Source organism: Chenopodium album, chromosome 15 (genome assembly GCF_948465745.1).
Source record: "Chenopodium album chromosome 15, dcCheAlbu1.1, whole genome shotgun sequence".
In the NCBI taxonomy this organism is placed as follows: Eukaryota; Viridiplantae; Streptophyta; class Magnoliopsida; order Caryophyllales; family Amaranthaceae; genus Chenopodium; species Chenopodium album.
Genome location: NC_137848.1, coordinates 52500467 through 52520372, shown reverse-complemented (window position 1 = coordinate 52520372; position 19906 = coordinate 52500467). Strand labels below are relative to the sequence as shown.

Below are 19906 nucleotides of genomic sequence, written 5' to 3'. Positions count from 1 at the left end.
ATTACCAAATATTCCATGCATTCTTGCATGTTATCATAGGGTATCATATTAGTTACTTTTATACCACAGAGAGTATAGTATGGTATAAAATTGTTATTCAAACTCATGTATTACATTGGCTAACTTTACCTTCAATCAATGATCCTAATTTTAACACCACTACTCTTAAATTTTCCATACTCCTAAAATTACTACAAGCTTTAATTGAATAAATAAGAATTATGTCCTAATTAATCTCCATTTGCTGCTATGCTGGTGATCTTCAAAGTAAAACACTTGGGAAATGACAGGTACCATGACCTGCACAAGTATTAATTATCAGGAGGACAGAATTAAGCTAAAAAGTCAACATATATGCCAAAAAAACATGTCTCTAAAAGTTTTTCCTGTTTAATTTATAGTACTATACATGATGTATACAAGTACTAGTATACGGAAAACTCACTTGGGTTACGGTTAGTGAGAGAGGCCAGCCCACCAAAGTAACATGGTTCGCCACAATTTCTGAACTTAGCCCAATAAGCACTAAAAGCATAGCTTGCATGCGAAACAACAGACACAGGCTCATAGCAATGTTTTCCAGGCCCAAGAGCTGATTCACAGGTCCCATTTAATAGGCCACAAGTGTTCCTTAATGCAGGCCCAAGTTGAGTTATATTGGCCATTTTATCTACCACACACCATAACTTACCTTTGTAGACATGGTTGTTTGTGGGCTCTTTTAAGGGCCCAAAATCAGTTCGGTTTCCGGTCAGGTCGATCGGGAAAACGGGTGATCCATCGGGCTTCAAAAGGCCCCAATACCGCTCGGTTTTCGGCCCATCCTTGAGGTTCTCATTGAACAAAGAGAATAAGAATGTGGGTATTATGGTACCGGGTCGAGCCGGTGTGCCTATGGGTGGGTCTGCTACAATTTTTTTTACAAGGTTCCTGTTGTAGGTAGCTGCATTGTATTCATTTGCACCGGGTTGGTCAAGATCACCTTGGTTAGGCCACCCGGTTTCGGCTATAAATATTGGTATGTTAGAAAATCCTAGTGTTGACATAGCAAAATACACCGAGTCTAACATTTGGTCTAGGAGATTAGTATAGGTTAAGTTACTTGTAGGATCAACATAGGTAATGTTTCCCTTAAATAACGTGAAATTTAAATCTATAGTGTCTGGATTAGATGACCAAGGAAAGTAGGGATAAACGTCTAGAAAAAAGTAAGAACCAGTCCTATTAAGGAACTGTAAGAGAGGTACAACAGTTGTTAATGTATCAATACGAAACGTTCCGTTGGATGGTGGGAAAGTTGAGCCTAAAATGTCCATGGCTAAGGGTGTACCAACCTTAATGTTATGTATATCATGGGCATGTAACGTGTTCCTAATGTGTTGCATGGCTAAGACTAGGCTATCCCATTGTTCAATATTGTGGTTACTATAGACTTCATTTCCAACCATGATGTACCGGATCATGGTTGTAGGATAGTACGCGAAGACATTATCATGAACCCATTGGTTAGCCAAGGTGTCATTGGCTGCGAGTGCAACAATATCCTCATTGCGAACCATGATTGATACTTGGAGATCAGTTCCGACTAGCAGTTTCAAGGTCTCAGGATCCGCGTCATAGAGCTTGACCATGCTAGCCTTCATGGACTTAATGAGCTCTATGGAGTGAAATGGTGTAGGCAAATTGTTGCCTAGCTTCCCATAATTGACACCAATGCGGTCAATAGGTGTAGAAGTTTGAGCACCTACAAAAAATGAAATAAAACACGTTAAAAATTACAAGTTTATAGGCTACATTAACATATAAAATGTAGAATTTGGTAACTCTATAATAAATCTTACTTGAAATAGCAATGATAGTTGAGAAGAACAAAATAACAGCAAGATTATTAGTCATGCTTGTAGCTTGAATCCTCGAAAGGGGCATCGATGATCGATCAATATACGTTCTACTAATATGATTCCAATCAACTATCCTAAGAGACTCATATAATGATATGATGCATGTTAGGTTATATATAAGGAAAAGATGGAAGTTTATCTAGTTAGAAACTGTTCAACTACAATGTATTTGATCTTTGTTAAATAAGAGGAACTTTAGGTGTGAGAAATAAAGTACCAAAACACAAAAATGGGATTGAAGATGTTTGTTCTTATAATGGCTTCAACTACAATTCTTAAGTTAATACGAAGTATTGTTCTTATATTAATCAATAAATATGATTTCTAAAGTCAAAATATATGATGCCATACAAATTGAAACAAGCTAGAGTAGGTGGACTGATGAGTGTCATTATTTCTGACACTATTTTATATATGTGTTCCTTAGATTTTGGATAAGTTCCTTTAGCATTTTAGTGTTTTTATTTAGGTTTTTGATATTTTGTGGCTTATTTCTTATTTGTTTGTTTTGATAGGTTATTGAGTGGTTTTAGAAGGTAAAAAGATCAACCAAATGAAGGAGTCAATGCGGAGCACAATTGGAAGTTCCTGCCGAGGAACTTGAGAAACTGACGGAGATGAAAACAGCTTGTTGGGCATGTTTTGTTCGTCTAGGTTCATTGAATCCACGAATTTGCAAAACTTACAACTAATACAATGTTTATAAACTTGATGAACGAGATTTGGACGAGCTTTCTATGAAAATATTTTTCGATTTTCCAGCCTTATAAAGTTGTACACTAGTGTAAAGCATCAAGCAAGATTTTATTTGTTTATTTATTTTTTTTAAATTTTAATGGTAAGAAGAATGTCCATCCTAAAAGGGGATGTAAGGGAAATCCCTTTTAGAATATAATTGGTGAGATTCGACTAGAAGTCGGAGAACTAACCTAGTACTCTAACCTCCTATCTTCTTTTTTTTTTTTTTTTTTTTTTTTTGAAGAAAACTAAACTCCAATCTCATCAAGCAAGATTTCATTGGTAATATCAATTTCAAGCATATCCAGAAATATTTGGGCCACAGTGTAGGCAGGCATGCCCCAGAATCTGTCCTGGACCATAAGGTCTATAACAATGTTATACCCAAAAATTAGAATGTATTAAGTGCCTTTTGTAAAAGAAAATACTAAATATATAAAATTGCAAAAGTTTATATTCAAAATTAGAATGTATGAAGTACGTTCTGTAAAAGAAAATACTAAATATATAAAATTGCAAAAGTTTAATATTGTAATTAATCTGAAACGAAGATGATATGATATGGACTAATTTCCCAATATGGGGAATGTGGGTCAATGCCCAATTGGCATAGCCGCTATTACACAAAACGGGCCAATTCTAACGGTTGTTCACCTCCCAAAAATAAAAATAATTCAATAAACGCTCCCTCAGATCCAATACTCTATTCTCTTTTCAAAAAAAGTCAATAAAATCCAAAAAACAATTTTTAATTTCCCAATAATTTCAAATCCTCCCTCCAACGGCTAGTTTTCACGTTTTCCCCCCTTTTCCCCTCTTTCTCTCTCCTCCAACTCTCTCTTCACATCTTCTTCATCATCTTCTTCTTTCTCTCTCCAGAAATCTGCAGAATTCAACAATGAAGCACTTCATGCTCCCCAAATCAACTTCCCCATTATCGGAGCTTTCCACTCCAACAAACCCTAACCCTAATAATTCTAACCCTAATTCACAAAAATCGAAATCTTCTGGGCATCATCGGAAGCAAAAATGTCCTCCTAGAGATAAGGAAAACTCCGATCCTTGCGATGTTATCGCCGGAAAACCCTCGCCGGCGGGGAAGTTGAAGAGCCCTCTTCCGCCGCGGCCGCCGCCGCCTTCTGCTAACCCTCTTAAGCGTAAGCTTAGTAACGACGCCGTTTTCGATGTTGCTGGACCTTGTTCTTCGTCTTTAATTGACTCTGGCGTTAAGGTGAACTCTTTGATTGAATTTTTTGGGTTTTTTGTTTAGGGTTTTTGGAGAACAATGTTGATTTTGTTTATTTGAGCTATTGTGTAAAGATTGATGGGTAATCTTGAGTGTTATCAATTTATTGTTTTGTTTTTCTTGGATTTTGTTTAGTTGTCGATTTGATGTAATTGATGAAATGCAGTTTTGTGAAAATTTCTGATCATTTTCGAGCTTTGATTTAAATGTGAGCTATTTGTGTAGTTGTTGGGGGCAACATTTAAGGTAATAATTTATGAAGTGTAACTTTCCGTTCTTGATTTGTGAATCTAAAAGTCATTTGTTAATGTTATTTTGCTGAATTGATTAATTGTATGCTTAATGTGAGCCATACAAGATGTTTGTTTCCATTAGATTCGAAATTTAAAGGATCATTTTCGCCAATTCAATTGATTAGTGTGGGGTCAGCTAGCTTTTAGAAGAAATTGGTGCGAGACAAATGATTCAAGCTTACCTCGTTTCCTTTTATAGAGTTCAAGTTTGTTTATTGGAAATTCGGGTTGAGTTATTGTTGCTGGGTGTTGAATTGGTATTTTGTTTTTGTTTAATATCAGGTGGTAGTGCGAATGCGGCCATTGAACAAGGACGAGAGAGATGGGGAAATGATAGTTAAGAAAGTCTCAAATGATTCTTTGACAATCAATGACCATACTTTCACTTTTGACTCTGTGGCTGATATGGAGGCAACCCAGGCAAGTTTGTGTTATATTGTCTTTTCCCTTTAATTTGAATATGTGTGAAGGAAAACTAATTTTTGTCGAATTTGTCTCTTTCAGCTCGACATTTTCCAGCTTGTGGGAGCTCCTCTTGTTGAGAACTGTCTTGCTGGGTTCAACAGCTCTGTGTTTGCTTACGGACAGGTAATTTCAAAATTAAAACTCATTAATTTCCTTTTTATTGTGTATAATATAGCTGCCTATGTTCTAATCATATGGTATTAATTTTGTCCAATTAGACGGGCAGTGGAAAAACTTATACTATGTGGGGACCTTCCAATGCTTTGCTGGAAGACAACCTAGCAAATGAGCAACAGGGATTAACACCTCGTGTGTTTGAACGGCTTTTTGCTCGGATAAATGAGGTCAATATCTATCCTTTAACCTTATATTACAAGTTTAATGAAATAATAATTAAAAACTGTCTGTTCTCTTTGTTTTGTGTTGTTCCAGGAACAAATTAAGCATTCAGACAAACAGCTTACATATCAGTGCCGTTGTTCTTTTCTTGAGGTACTGGAATGAGTCTTTTGTTTTTTTTGTTTCTCCCATTTTTCAGATTAGGTAACTACATGCAATTCATATTATTTCTGCATTGCAGATTTACAATGAACAAATTACTGATCTGCTAGATCCAAGCCAGAAGAATCTTCAGATTAGGGAAGATGTCAAATCTGGTGTTTATGTGGAAAATCTGGCAGAGGAGTATGTATCAACAGCCAAGGATGTGATACAGCTGTTGTTGAAGGTATGTATGCGCTCTGCTTTCTGAATAGTTTTCATTGTTGAAGTAACAGAAGATGTTTGCTGCAACAATTTTCTGTTCTTTTTAGCATCAGTTATATTTCTAAAGTAGTCCATGTAACACACTAGCAGATTTTAATCTGATGACAAAACATGCAACTCTTCCATAATTCCTTAGAAAATTATTAAATGTATTCAAAGAATCAACACATATTTCTAGCTTAGTTGTCATATACGAAGTATATGCTTTCTCATTCAACAATCCATCCTTTCAGTTTCTTACTTGTCAATGATCAATTTGTTATATAGTCTGTAGTATGTTTAGCTTCTGTTATCTGGAGAGTGTTCATTCTCTCTGCTGGCAATTAATCTGAACTTGAAATAATATTTGAACTAGTCTGCTTAAATGTTGCTATAGACATTACTCGAATAAAACTTCTCCTATGATTATCCAACACTGAATTTGTGTGGAAAAGCTGGTTTCTAAGTGTTCTGTCTCAAATGTGCATTTGATTCCAGCATTGGATAATACCTTTAAAATATAGATTCAAAGATGTACAATTTAAATACATATTCTATTTGCAATTGATTTTCTGCCATTTAAATACATATTCTATTTGCAATTGGACCTTTCAAAACCTTTTCTACGTGTATTGATTACTGTTGGACCTTCCACATTATACATATCTGATAATGAAGTCAAAATGTTTTGATTGTGTTCATCATAGTTTGCAACTAGTTTGAAGCTATTTGCAAGTTTCAGTGTCTCATGTATTAAACCATTTATCTCAAATGTGCAGGGACTGTCACACCGCAGAACAGGTGCAACAAGTATAAATGCAGAAAGTTCGCGTTCACATAGTGTTTTCACTTGTTCCATTGAATCACAATGCAAGGTACTTTTACCAATTATAAGAGGGAGGACGGGAGTTCATAGTCTTTACTGCTAGTCCCCCCGGGTGGGGGGGGGGGGGGGTTGATCTGGTATCTGATATATTGGACATGTTATTTGAAATGCTGTGCTTGGTTAACAAGATAAATGAAATGATATAGGTCAACCACTCTTTGAAAAGGCCACAGGAAGACCAGTCTCGCATTCTTCTTTCCTCCTATAGGGTCAACACTGTGCTTTCGGAATATGGACCTTTTAGACCATTTAATAGGAAATGGAGGTCCTGAAAGGCTTAAGGGTAGCTAATAATCCACTGTTTGTACGAGGTTTTGGCAGCTAGCACTATACAAAAGTAAAATATAAACAAGATATTTACCCCTATTGATGTGTTAATTAGCTGGGCTTTCTCAGCTGCGTATCCTTTAAGTTTCCGGGGAAAGCCGAGGATATTATCATATTAATGGGGAGACAAAATGAAAAAGTGGTGGCGTTTTTATTATGTAGCACAAGGCTATTTGCAGCCTCTTACTTGGACATACTGATATTGATTTAGAGTTTTTTTATATTGTAGAGCAAGTCTGATGGCCTGAGCAGTTTGAAGACTAGTAAAATAAATTTAGTTGATCTTGCTGGGTCAGAAAGGCAAAAGTTAACTGGTGCAGCTGGAGAGCGGCTGAAAGAAGCTGGCAATATCAATCGATCCCTTTCACAGTTGGGGTATGTTGTCTCTTAACTTTGCTATTGAAATTTGTAATATTGAGGAGCTATTTTGTTCCTCTATTTTATATGTATTAGGTTGTAGCACATAAATTTTCTAGTTGATGAATAAACCTGTTCTTTTCAAAAACAATAAACACTCCAATTGTTGTGGTTGCATAAATATAGTTTACTCAAGGGGGTTGATGAATAAATAGGGTTAGGTAGGTAGGTTGCATAAATATAGTTTACTGAAGGGGGTTGATGGTTCCATGTTAACTGTTGTTGCTGTTTGGGCAATCCTAGTTGCTAAGTATAATTTGAGTGCATCTTCCTCATATGCTAAGTGTATTGCAGTAATCTGATTAACATTCTCGCTGAAGTCTCCCAAACTGGAAAGCAAAGGCATATCCCATATAGAGACTCCAGATTGACATTTTTGCTTCAGGAATCTCTTGGCGGTAATGCAAAAATGGCTATGATTTGTGCTATTTCTCCCGCTCAAAGGTGTGATGCTGCAGTCTTTTTCACTTTCAAAACTTCCGAACTCTTTGCCCTTTCCGAATTGTTAATTGATGGTTGTCTGTTGATATTACAGCTGTAAGAGTGAGACATTTAGCACATTGAGGTTTGCACAGCGTGCAAAGGCCATTAAAAACAAGGCTGTTGTCAATGAAGTTATGCAAGAAGATGATGTCAACTTTTTAAGAGAAGTGATAAGGCAACTTAAGGTGGGATTATTTAAATTACTCGTGGTAAACATGTCATCAGGTCTTTGGTGCTTAGATAATAACTTGTGCTTGTTACACGATACAGGATGAACTACTTCGAATGAAGGCAAATAGAAACCAAAGTGATCCAAAGGCAGCATATGCAAACAGTTGGAATGCACGTAGAAGCTTAAGTCTCTTGAAGATGAGTCTCAACCATCCAATGGTCTTGCATCATTTAGATGCTGATGGTGACGAGGAGATGGAAATTGATGAGGAGGCTGTTCAAAAACTGTGCAATGTAGTTCGTCAACAGTCGGGTGGCCTTGAAAATAGCCAATGTAAGGATGAATGTATTGAGAAGCCTAGCCCTGAAATATCAGATGTTAGTATGGAAGAGGTGTATTCAGAAATAGATGATAATGAAATCATTGTTGACGGTGGGAATTTGCTGTCTGCCGAGGGGAAGGACACAATAAAAATAGAAAATAAAGCTGTTAGTGAATCGCAATGCAAGCTAATTGAGAATGGTTCTGCATTCTTGTCATCTCCAGCTAATATGGCAGATGCTGAGGCCACAAATAGTCCTTCAAATGCCCCCTTGGATACACTAGTTCCTGAAGTAAATGTTATTCCTTGTGATGTTTCTCCTATTCTGCCATCTCCCCCTAAGAGTGTTTCCCCAAGAATTGTTAGCAGTAGCAGAAAGAGTCTAAGAACATCATCAATGCTTACTGCATCACAGAAAGACGTAGAAAACTTTGGATTAAGCAAGAAGGATGCTCATGCATCTTTGGCAAAGTCTTCTCTAAGGAACTCTCAGCTTGCTCTGACTATTATGTCTGGCAATAATGCACGTAGCTCTACTGATCATTTGGCAGCTAGCCTTCATCGTGGTCTTGAGATCATCGATAATCAGCGGAAGAGTTCTGCTTTCAGGAAGTCTGCATTCCGGTTGTCATTCAAACCTGCAGAGTTGCAGCCAATTTTACCTATTGAGAAAGTTGATGTAGGTATTCAAACTCTACCAGACAGTATTGAGATGCCAGAAATAGATGGAATCAATTATCTTTGTAGTAATTGCAATAAGTCTCTTCATGGAGATGTGAAAGAAGCCAATGACCCCTCAAACCTTCAGTTGGTTCCTGTGGATAGGTCAGTGTCAGCTGAAAAGCCCAAGAACCAGGTTCCAAAGGTATGTAGCTTGCATTTATGTGTCTTGTCTTTCCTTCTATAACATCTGTTGAACATGGCATGTGATACAACTACAACAGGCAGTAGAGAAGGTTCTGGCTGGAGCGATTAGGAGAGAAATGGCGCTTGAGGACTTCTGCTCCCGGCAAAATTATGAGATTGCACAACTGAATCGTCTGGCAAGTTCAATTATAATTCACTCATTGCTAGTTATGGCTTGTTTATTATCAGCAAATTTCTGACAATTTGTCCATTATTGAACAGGTTCAACAATATAAACATGAAAGGGAATGCAATGCAATTATTAGTCAAATGCGGGAGGATAAAATAATTCGCCTTGAACACCTTATGGATGGTGTGTTACCTACTGAGGACTTCATGGAAGAAGAATTCATATCTGTTCGTAGAGAACATGAGGTACATAACACCTTTGTTTGTTATTATAAATTTTGCAATATAAGCCTTGTTTGGCGCTTAACTGACCTTTATTGGAATTAAACTTGCCTGGTATCTATAGCTTCTAAAGGAAAAATATGAAAACCATCCTGAAGTGTTGGAGACCAAAATTGAGTTAAAGAGAGCACAGGATGAGTTGGAAAAATTGCAAAGCTTCTTTGATATGGGCGAGAAGGATGTCCTATTGGAGGAAATTCATGATTTAAGGAGCCAGCTTCAATACTACACAGATAGTTCACCCAAGTCTTCTAGGCAACGAAAATCTCTTTTGAAGTTGACTTACCCCTGTGAACAGAGTTCATCTCAACCACTGAACACAATACCAGAGTCAACTGAGGACAATGCTGGCGAACAGGAAAGGATTCAGTGGGCTGTCGAACAGGAAAGGATTCGGTGGACCGAGGTGGAAAGCCAATGGATATCTCTTGCCGAGGAATTAAAATTGGAACTTGAATCTTGTCGTAGTCATGCTGAAGACCTAGAGCGAGAACTTGAGTCAGAAAGAAATTGCTCAGAGGAGCTAAAAGAAGCCCTTCAGTTAGCAATGGAGGGTCAAGCACGTATGCTCGAACAGCATGCAGACCTTGAAGAGAAACATATGCAAATGCTTGCAAGGCGTAGACAGATGCAAGACGGAATCGAGGATGTTAAGAAGGCAGCTGCTAAAGCTGGGGTCAGAGGGGCAGAATCAAAGTTTATTAATGCTCTTGCGGCAGAGATTTCAGCATTAAAAGTTGAAAGAGAAAGGGAGAGGCGGTATTTCAGGGATGAAAACAAAATGCTTCAGTCTCAACTAAGAGACACTGCAGAAGCTCTGCAGGCTGCCGGTGAATTACTTGTACGTCTGAAAGAAGGTGAAGAAGCAGTAGCTGCTGCCGAGGTTAGTAAAGATTAGTCTTTTGTGCTGTCTATCATTTTTGTTTTCTAATGTTTAATATTAAGGTTGTGCTAATTTAACGCTCCAAATTTTTTCAGAAGCGTGCTGCTGTGGCAGAAGAAGAAACTGAGAAGACTCGCAAGCAAATTGATGAACTAAAGAAAAAACACGAAACTGAAATTGAGTCATTGAATCAAATTATTGCTGACTCCCATATAGCAAAAGAGGCCCTGCAAGATTCTTATCATGCACCCAGTGTGATCAAATTTGACACTGAGGAGCGACATAGTATACCAAAAGAGGCCTTACAAGATTCCTATCATGCACCCAGTAGTGCAGTCAAATTTGACACTGAGGCGCGACACAGTGCTGGTGATGAGCGGTGGAAAGAAGAGTTTAAGGCATTCTATGACAATGGAATAGATGATGAGCTATCATCTAAATTCGCAGAACCTTCTTCATGGTTCTCTGGTTATGACAGATGCAACATATAGGTAAAAAATTCAGTGGCCTCTCTGTATGTAAAATTACTAACAGTTGATTTGTGATATATTTCTATATAGTGTACCTGTATTGCTTACCAAGATTCAGTTCCATAGGTTAGAAATCCTCACCATTTGTGAGGCCCAATGTTTTCATTACCTCTTTTGTAGTCCAATGTATTCAAATTGAGTTGCCTCAGCTATAAAATTCAATTTTTCTGTAGCTTAGTCCATGTTTTACGTAAAAGTGCCCATGTCGGATCCAATGTACAAGTATATAACTTCGGACTCCTCATTTTACATTAAGTGTCAATGTTGGATCCTCGACATGGGTATCCGAGTGCAAGCAACATGTATTTCTTATTATGTATTATGGGCAAGAGGAGATAATAAATTGTTCAATTTGGATTGGGATGGTCCACCCATTGGTTTGAATGGTTTGGATAGGGCAGAGATGGGACAAAGGATCTCAAATGAAAGATGTTTTAAACAAATTCTTCATTGTTTTTTTTAATAGAACCTTGAAGAATTATTTAATTATGTTGGTTTCAATGTCAAGAGGATGGCAGGCAATCTACAAGTGGATGAGTTGATCATGTCCATTTGCTTTTTTTGGTTGTGTGGCTACTGGTAAGACAAGGAAATTAATTTAGGTCTTCAAATTTTTCTTCAAAAGTTTTAAGGCATGCTATTCTTATTAAGACAAATATATATTTGAGCAATGGTGTTAACATCAACTATGGTGGTGGAGGTCGAAGGTAGGTGGGGAAGGGAAAACGGTGAGATGTGCATTTTGTAGGGCCTTTTTAACAGATTCCATTAAGTGGTGGTAAAATTATATAGTAAAACATGTGCAATTTATCAATATTTATCAAGGACACTTTAATCCATACTCTAGTCAACTAGTCAAGTACTCCCAAAGACATAGGACGTAACATGCTCACCTCATAGAGAGAGTATATTTGATACTTGCACAAAAAACTTCTAGTTAAAATGTAATGGATAATTGGACTAGTAACAAGTTATTACTATCACATCAATACTATGACATGGTGAAATAAATAAATGGGTGATGTGATAAACTTTGTATATAGTTGTTACCCAATAAAAATATCTCCATTTTCATGTCTTATTCTTCTTCTTTACTATTGGTGAATGGTATATGATAATATTATATTATAAGGTTTTAGCCAAATTGTACAGAAGAAGTGTTTTTGTTAGGAGACCATAAAACTAGTGAGTTGTGGCCCTTGTCTATAACCGTGATATAACCTGTGCCCTACAAAAATGGGACCAATATTGTTCATCTCCACCACCCTAGCCACTCAATATTCTTATCATATTTTTAAGAGAATGAACAAGAGACATCTTAAGACAAGCAACAAACATCATACAATGTGAATTTAAGATGAGAGATAATGGGTATGAAAGTAACATCTGGATAATGTCCAATGTTGGCATTAGGAAGGATATAAGAGCTAAGAAATGAAAGGTATTGGCTCCTTCCACTTCTTTTTTCCCTTGGGATGAGTAGTTTCGTTAGCTCCCTCGAATGTTCGATATTACTTATATTAAACTAAGTAAAGAAATGGATTATGAACTGATACATAAAAATTAGGAAACGACAAAATATAGGTGACTGTAAAGATGGTTGTGAACTGTGTCTCGTATAGGGGTTGTATGTCTTAGGGTTAGTAACTCTCGGCACATGGTTGTGCACGGCCTAAATTTTCAAAAGGTCAGTCCAAGCCCACATGTCATTTTGTTGTATCGTGCTTGCATGCTTAGGTTAATTTAATTAAATTAAGCTCCGTTCTTTTCACCTTATGTCATTTTTATGTAATTAGTACAAAGTAGTGTATTATTGAGGAGCACCTAAATATTCTTATAGATATACTATACTTTAATTTAGGATAAGAATTAGAGGAAATAGGAACTAGACACTTTAGAAAGTGTCCACTAAAGGATGTACTTGTATATTATAAGTAGTGTTTGGTTTAATACTGATTTGTACTAATACAGTGTAACTGATTTTAACACAATGATTTGTGGTCTTAACTGCACAAACGTGACAGAATGAAGTACTATACTAAATTGGAAGAGTATAATTAGAGAGATTTCATGTGTTTGGTTCACCTTTTTTAGCTTTATTAATCTGGTGATTAGCTGGTTTAGGAATATCAACCCTAATGAGGCTGAGAGGAAGATAGAAACTAAACACCAAAACAGAAGTTGGCATAAAATTGGGCATTTAATATATCTAACTATGGCCTATGGACATGAACTTAAAACGCTTTAGGTATAGCTTGTGTCCACGTGTCCGAAAGGTGTCATTAGTTGCCTAGGTATCAAACACGTATCACACCGTTTGATAAAAGTTTTTACGTTATGAAGTACTTAAGAAACTTAATTAAGCAAATGTAGCTAATCATAATAAACGTCGTATTTTTTTATGTTGTCATCTTTTTTTTTTCTTTTTTTTTTATGCCCTCCTAGCTTGTTCTTGGAATTGAATTGAAGGTGGTTGTCCAAATTGAAGTTCACTGAAAATGTTTGATGTACCATATGTAATGATTTTGGTTGGCCAATTTGGTGAAAGAAATGATAATTCTTCAAAGATAATATTGTACCGTAAAAAATTCTTTTAAGGACTAAAGCTAATTAGGCTTATCTATTAGCTTAGCATATTTCTTCATTCATTATAAAAATAATTACGTAAATCCCTAAACATTGTCATAGTACTTTGACACGTTACATGTTAATAATTTAAATGGAAATGGTTGTATTCAGTACGTGATTTATCCATTGTCCCACTGATTAGATGATTATAGTTGAAATGTACAAACTTTGGTACACGCCGGAGCTTGATTTATTACATCTTATGTATCCTTACAAGAAAAACGAATCGATTTGAGGCTTTAATTTAAAGAGGGGGCACCTTGATAAGAAAGAAATAGACGTAAAATGAAGGTGATATAATGGCAAAGAAAGAGTGACAGCCTGGTAAATGGACCTCTAGTACAGTAGTACTACTACTACTGATGCAAAGGGTTTTTCGTGCAAAAATTAAACCCACAAATAAATAAATAAAAACATCAAACATAATTTAAGTGTTTTTTTCTTTTTTAATAACTTTGTCAATCATTTTCTTTGAACAACCACCCTAACAATGGACCCAAAAAATGGCTGAATTGTGTAAACTTAAGTAGCCAAAGACATTGATATGTTCCTTTCATATAAGGTAATGTACTTGTTGTGTGATCAATTGGAAACACTGTGTTATCTTTCTAGTACCATTATTATTGTGATTTATTATGAGCTCATCTTCGTTGCCTTGAATTTTATACTTAGCTTCGTTCTCTACTTTGGCTTAATTTATAGATGTCCTTTCTTGCTTCAATCTCCTTTTTCTTTTTGGTTACGTGTCGTCCCTTTAAGGGTCAAGGTCGAAGATCAATAAAATAACTTCAACAACAACCTGTTTTGTATAGTTGTACGTAGCTAGTAGGCATTAAGCTAGTAAGTTTTTAAGAATTAAAAGTATCATGACAATATCTTTGGTAATGTTTTGTGTCATATAGGCGAATTCAGGAGGGCTGAGGATCTGTTCTTTTCAGCTTAATTTCAGTTCAATTCACTTCAGTTCACTTCAGTTTCTAATTTCCTTTTCTCATAAACAATTCAGTTTATTTTAATTCAGTTCAATAAATCAGAACATGCCCATTTAGATGTTCTTCAAATCCTAAGTTAAGAGAGTTTTTTACTTTAAATAAGAATGATTTTAACATTCCAAACCATTATTATCTATTACAAGATGGAAAAAAAATGCATGTTTGAGTTTGAGATTCCAATAATTTATTATCATTGACGTTGATATGTATGTTATGAGTCTTTTCTTCACAAATTTACATATTAATTCACTATATATCCATTGTTTATTACCACCAACCACATGAGTCGTATATACTTCCAAGGTACCCATATACAAGTTTCCTTGTCAATTATTTGTATTACACTATTACATTGATAAATTAGAAAATAATATCATCATGGCATTTTAAGTGATAAATAGTGTAATAAGATAAGAACATAAGAGTAAGTGAACAAATTAATTGAAATGAAGTGAGTGGTGATAAATTACAACATTAATAATAATGTCTTTTCATTCTTTAGCTTTATGAAAGAAGAGGATAGTTTCTAAAGAACACTAAACTCATGTCACTTGACTACTCACTTCATTTTTTTTCAACATTCTATCATCATTTATCATTAAGTCGTACGTCTAGCTTGTAACATTTTTTGTCAAAAAACAGTATTACTATATATTTATTGATGTATAATTTTTAATTTGTGAACCAATTGTAATAATGATGAGGACGAGTATTGAATCTAAAAACCAAATCTATATTACTCCGTAGTATAAGCTTAAAAAACATATTACTTGATCTAGTAGTAAATAATTATGGTAAATAATTTGCGTTATATGGCTTCTACAGTTCTACCTATGTACAAGTAATTTAATCGATACGGAGTATAATAGTTTTGTTGGCTAACTACTTGCATGATCAAAATCATACGTAGACAAGTATGAAAAAATAAATTAATACTTCTTCCAAGCTAGTATCTACACAGTATCACACAATAGTTAGTTTAAATGTCACTATCAAATTGATAGAGGATATATATAGAGATTCTCAAAAAAGTTGCAAGAAAAAAAGTTAATTAATAATTAAGGGTCCATTTTCAATCTCTTAAAAACGGTGTCTTAAGTCATCAAATCTTCTGATTACACTAATCTAATCAAAAATATATCACCCTTAACAGAAGGCAGATCTTCCCATGCAAAAACAGTTTTTTTGGTTGACTTTCTTGTATTTTTCCATCTCCTAATTATTGTTGTACGTAATAATAATAATGTAGTATCAATGCAATTTAATATTTTATTACGATACAAGTTTGACCTACTTATTTTCCATTATGCTTGTTAATTAGTCGTATGCCATCATGTAGCATTATCTGGCCTATAAATAAATTAATGGTTCTTTCTTTGAATTTTCCACGTTAATCTGTAAATGAAAATACATTATTTATCGTTAATATAAGTTAAATTTTAAATTTAATTTTTTTTTCCTTATATATTGAAAATTTTAGTAAAATTAAACTTGTTTAATTCTAAATATTAATCAAATTTAATTTCATTCAACGGGAAGAACAAATAGGAACATATATAGAGAGTATTCTATATAAGTTATGCCGCACGTTCCAATATTCAATCATTGAATTATATAGACTTACATGATGTGCACAAATATAACTATTTTTAAATTAAATGTGCAATATATTGGTTTAAATGCTTTAAAACATAAAATCAAAATGTGGATTTTTTTTTTTAATAATTTATTTAAAACTCATGGAAAAAGATATTTGTACTCAAAAAGGATTTTTTTTTTTTTTTTTAGACAATGCTAAAAAGTTATACAAGTATAAGTGGTTTATTGCCCCATAAAAACCCAACTAGGGAGTTCTATTTGTTTGTTGGGCAAATCAACCGCAAAGAATCAACCCTGATATATTTTTAGTGGGTGGTCTCTTTTAAAACAGTGGATTTGTATGACTTTTTTAAGATATTTTTTTTTTTTTTTTTGGTTTATCTTTTACATCTGTCTTGTGCTTTACTACTATTTATCATAACTAACATATACAAACCCCATCTACTAGAAAATGACTTATTAACTGTACATTTCCACTCATAAACAATCTCTCTCTCTTTCTCTAATTTGCTGGACTTAAGTCCAATCCCAACTAGTAGCATCCAATGGAATCAATATCACCATAATATATATGCATGTCACATTACATAATCTAGTGGGATTTGATCATTATTTGGTAGAAATTGTTGATGGTACTGTAGAGATTGTAACATATGTCATATCATTCGGGTTAGACTTCAAGTCACAGAGAATATTCCGATTCAGGTATGATTATAAAATTCTACATGGTATTATAGTTGTTGACTATTTAATTTCCTAAAAATCTCTTCTCGAGATTGACCTAACTCGAATCATCAAACTTAAGATGATTTGATTATTCGATTAATATTGGTTGGTGTAAATAAAAAGACTAATTTATAATAGAGGTGATTCAGGTAAATATGAATTTCATCCAAATTTGGTCAAATTCAATGCAAATTAAAGCTAAATGACTTGTAGGTTGAGTGAACTTGTACTGTACTTTTTCATTGAATCATATTCAAGAGAATTGTTAATCAACTAGGGGTCTATTCTCTTCAGCTTAATTTCAGTTTAGTTCCTAATTTCCTTATCTCATAAACAATTCAGTTCAACTCAATTCAGTAAATCAGAACAAGTCCCAACTCTAGTGGGAATGTGTTCGATTTAATTAATATATACATGATACTCCGTGGTAAAACAAGGAAAAAAAAAGAAGAAGAAGAAATTTTGTGGACTTTTTTATGAAATTCAATTTCTTGAACATTAAACTTATTATACATGATGTTTTATTAAACTTAGATATCATATAGCAACCTTATCTTAAATAACTTGTGAATTGAATAAATTATAGTCAATATATTGAACTTCAAAAAGAGGTGTCATTGGGACGGTGTCACACCCTAACATTCATGGATGATCTTTGCATTATTTATGTATTATCTTAGACTATATTTTTTATAACTAATAATACTTTAATTTGTATATGAAAAAACCAATGTTAGCATAGAACATAGTTAAATTATTCTCGATGTATATTCTAAAAAATTTTAATTAATAAATATTTATATGTTTGTAGTTTTTTTTTTTTTTTTTTTTTTGAAGAAATATATTATAGTTAAAATTGTGCATAAATAAGTGTTTACCTCTTATATACTAAGTATAAATAAATGATAAAATTTTACTAGCAATTATCGTGTCAAATGTTTATCTCATACACACATATATACCCATTTGCTTATCTATATCTATATATATATATATATATATATATATATATATATATATATATATATATATATGTATGTATGTATGTATTAAAAAAAATATAGATGACCCAATTCAACCAAGCATATTTATTTTCCGTGGAATAATTCTAGAAAACACGATTTTAATTTCTATTTATAAAATTTATAGGAACAGGTATTGAATGATGCAGAATTTTTCTTTTGTTGGCTTCTTGGTGTCTGGGAATTGGATTTCTCTGACAAACTTTAATGGCTCGTAATATTATCCATCTTTAGACAGGGTATGGGTATCTATCTCACAATCTTATACTTTCAATCTTTCCCATTACTTTTCCTTCTTCCTCCCAATTAATTCTCTAGTTTATTTTTAAAAATTATCTAATGTATTTAATTTCATTTCAAAATTATTTTACCTGGAGTATTAAAGATTGTAAATTTATTTTTCATCAATTAGTCTTGTCCACACAATAAAGATACAAGAGAATTCCTTGTACTTGTACGTGAGACCATTGTATGGTAAGATCAGGGCCTCATATATAGGTGATTTTTAATGTTACTAGCATGATTTATTACTTTTAGCGTATAAAGTACTTTCTTCGTTCCAAATTATTTTGAATGTTAGAGCATTCACAATGGCTAATTACATGTACATGAAGCTTTGGGTTGTCACATCATAAATCTCCAATATACATGATATAAGGTACAACCTCTACAATGGTAAGCTACGTTCTTTTGTAATAAATAAACAATAATAAATAAACAAATAAATAAATATGTAAAATACATTAAAAAATAAATATAATAGCATTGGGTATAGTTTGGCTTAGCTACAATAGGTTGTAGCTCTACAATGGCTAGCATGTAGCTAGCAATTATTTAGAAATTGCTAGTAGATATGCACAACCATTGTGGATGTTCTTAAAGGTGCATTTAAATATTTGATTATTATATTTGGAATTTTATAATTTTATTTAAATTTACAGTATAATAGCTTATTTTAGATGTATTGAATTTATTAGATAGTCCATTTTAGGATATGTTCTGTTCAACTTAATTTCAGTTCAGTTTCTAATTTCCTTCTCTCATAAACAATTCATTTCAGCTCTATTCAGTTCAGACCCAATCAATTTAGTTTAGTTGTTTTCTAGTAAATCAGAACATGCCCTAATTCTAATCTAAAATTATATCCTAAAGATAGTCTTATTTGAATTTATTAATTCATATTTTTTTTTAAATTCTAAAAGTAATGTGAACAAAAGAAGGCATAATGACTTTTAAGAGATAAAAATTGTGGCTAGGTTATTTATTGTTATTTTTTAAAGAACAATAAGTATGATCATGGGATTTAACATTTAAGGGCCTGTTCTCATTGACTGAACTCAACTGAACTGAACTGAACTCAGTTGAACTGAACTCAGTTGAACTGAACTGAACTCAACTGAACTGAACTGAATTGAAATGAATATTTTATAAGAGAAGGAAATTAGGAGCTGAACTGAACTGAATTGAGCTGAACTGAACTGAACTGAACTCAGCTGAACTGAACTGAACTGAACTGAGTTGAATTTCAACGTAAGAGAACAGGCCCTAAGTCGTGTTCTCTTTACTTTTTATTTTGAGGTGTTATAGTTTAATTACATTAAAATCTCGTCTAACTTGATCGTGTTAAAATCTTGTCTAATTGTATCGTGATAAAATCTTTACAATCTCATCGTAAATATTCAAACTATTCAGAATCAAAGGGTGTAAGTGTGTAACTATAGTTTTCCATGTAACACCGTGATACCAGTGCACTAGTCTCATGCAGTCATGCAAGCTAGGATTCACCACCAAACAAATTCAGAATAATAATAATAATAATAATATTCCTAGCCAATTAATTGTGTTCAAAGTATATTACCAATATTACGATTACTACAAAAATATTTGTAAATAATAAAAATAAAAGTTTTGATTTTTTTTTAATAAAAAAGTTGTGCATTGATTCCTCTAGCCAAGTCAGAAATCACGACTGCCAACCTGGTCTTTTTTGGGTACATAATATTCTATGCAAGATGATTAGAAGAAATTAAACCCAAAATAAAAGTTTTTTAAAAAAATTAAAGTTTAAACTTTGCTTTCTTTTTAATTCTCAAAGTAAAAAATAAAAATTAAATTAAATAGAAAGGGTAGTTGTTTCTTTGGATTCCAACTCATACTATCCAAATAAAAAAAATGCATAAAATTTGGACTTAAGGGGTTAAAATTGTCCCCACTA

General features: G+C 33.7%; 1 protein-coding gene and 1 pseudogene across 1 annotated transcript; one reads left to right on the top strand and one right to left on the bottom strand.

The window, feature by feature from the left end:
* Positions 1-262: 262 nt before the first annotated feature.
* On the bottom strand, positions 263-1926 carry LOC145581427 (putative glucan endo-1,3-beta-glucosidase A6 pseudogene; annotated as a pseudogene).
* Positions 1927-3314: 1388 nt separating this feature from the next.
* LOC145582576 (kinesin-like protein KIN-12B) lies at positions 3315-11179 on the top strand. Its single transcript, XM_081639558.1, has 15 exons — positions 3315-3870; positions 4461-4598; positions 4683-4766; positions 4862-4987; positions 5076-5135; positions 5224-5370; positions 6167-6262; positions 6830-6975; positions 7312-7461; positions 7553-7685; positions 7771-8859; positions 8939-9037; positions 9123-9275; positions 9376-10194; positions 10290-11179. Exons 1-15 carry the CDS (start codon positions 3538-3540, stop codon positions 10683-10685), a joined length of 3969 nt encoding a protein of 1322 aa, XP_081495684.1. The 5' UTR covers positions 3315-3537; the 3' UTR covers positions 10686-11179.
* Positions 11180-19906: the final 8727 nt, after the last annotated feature.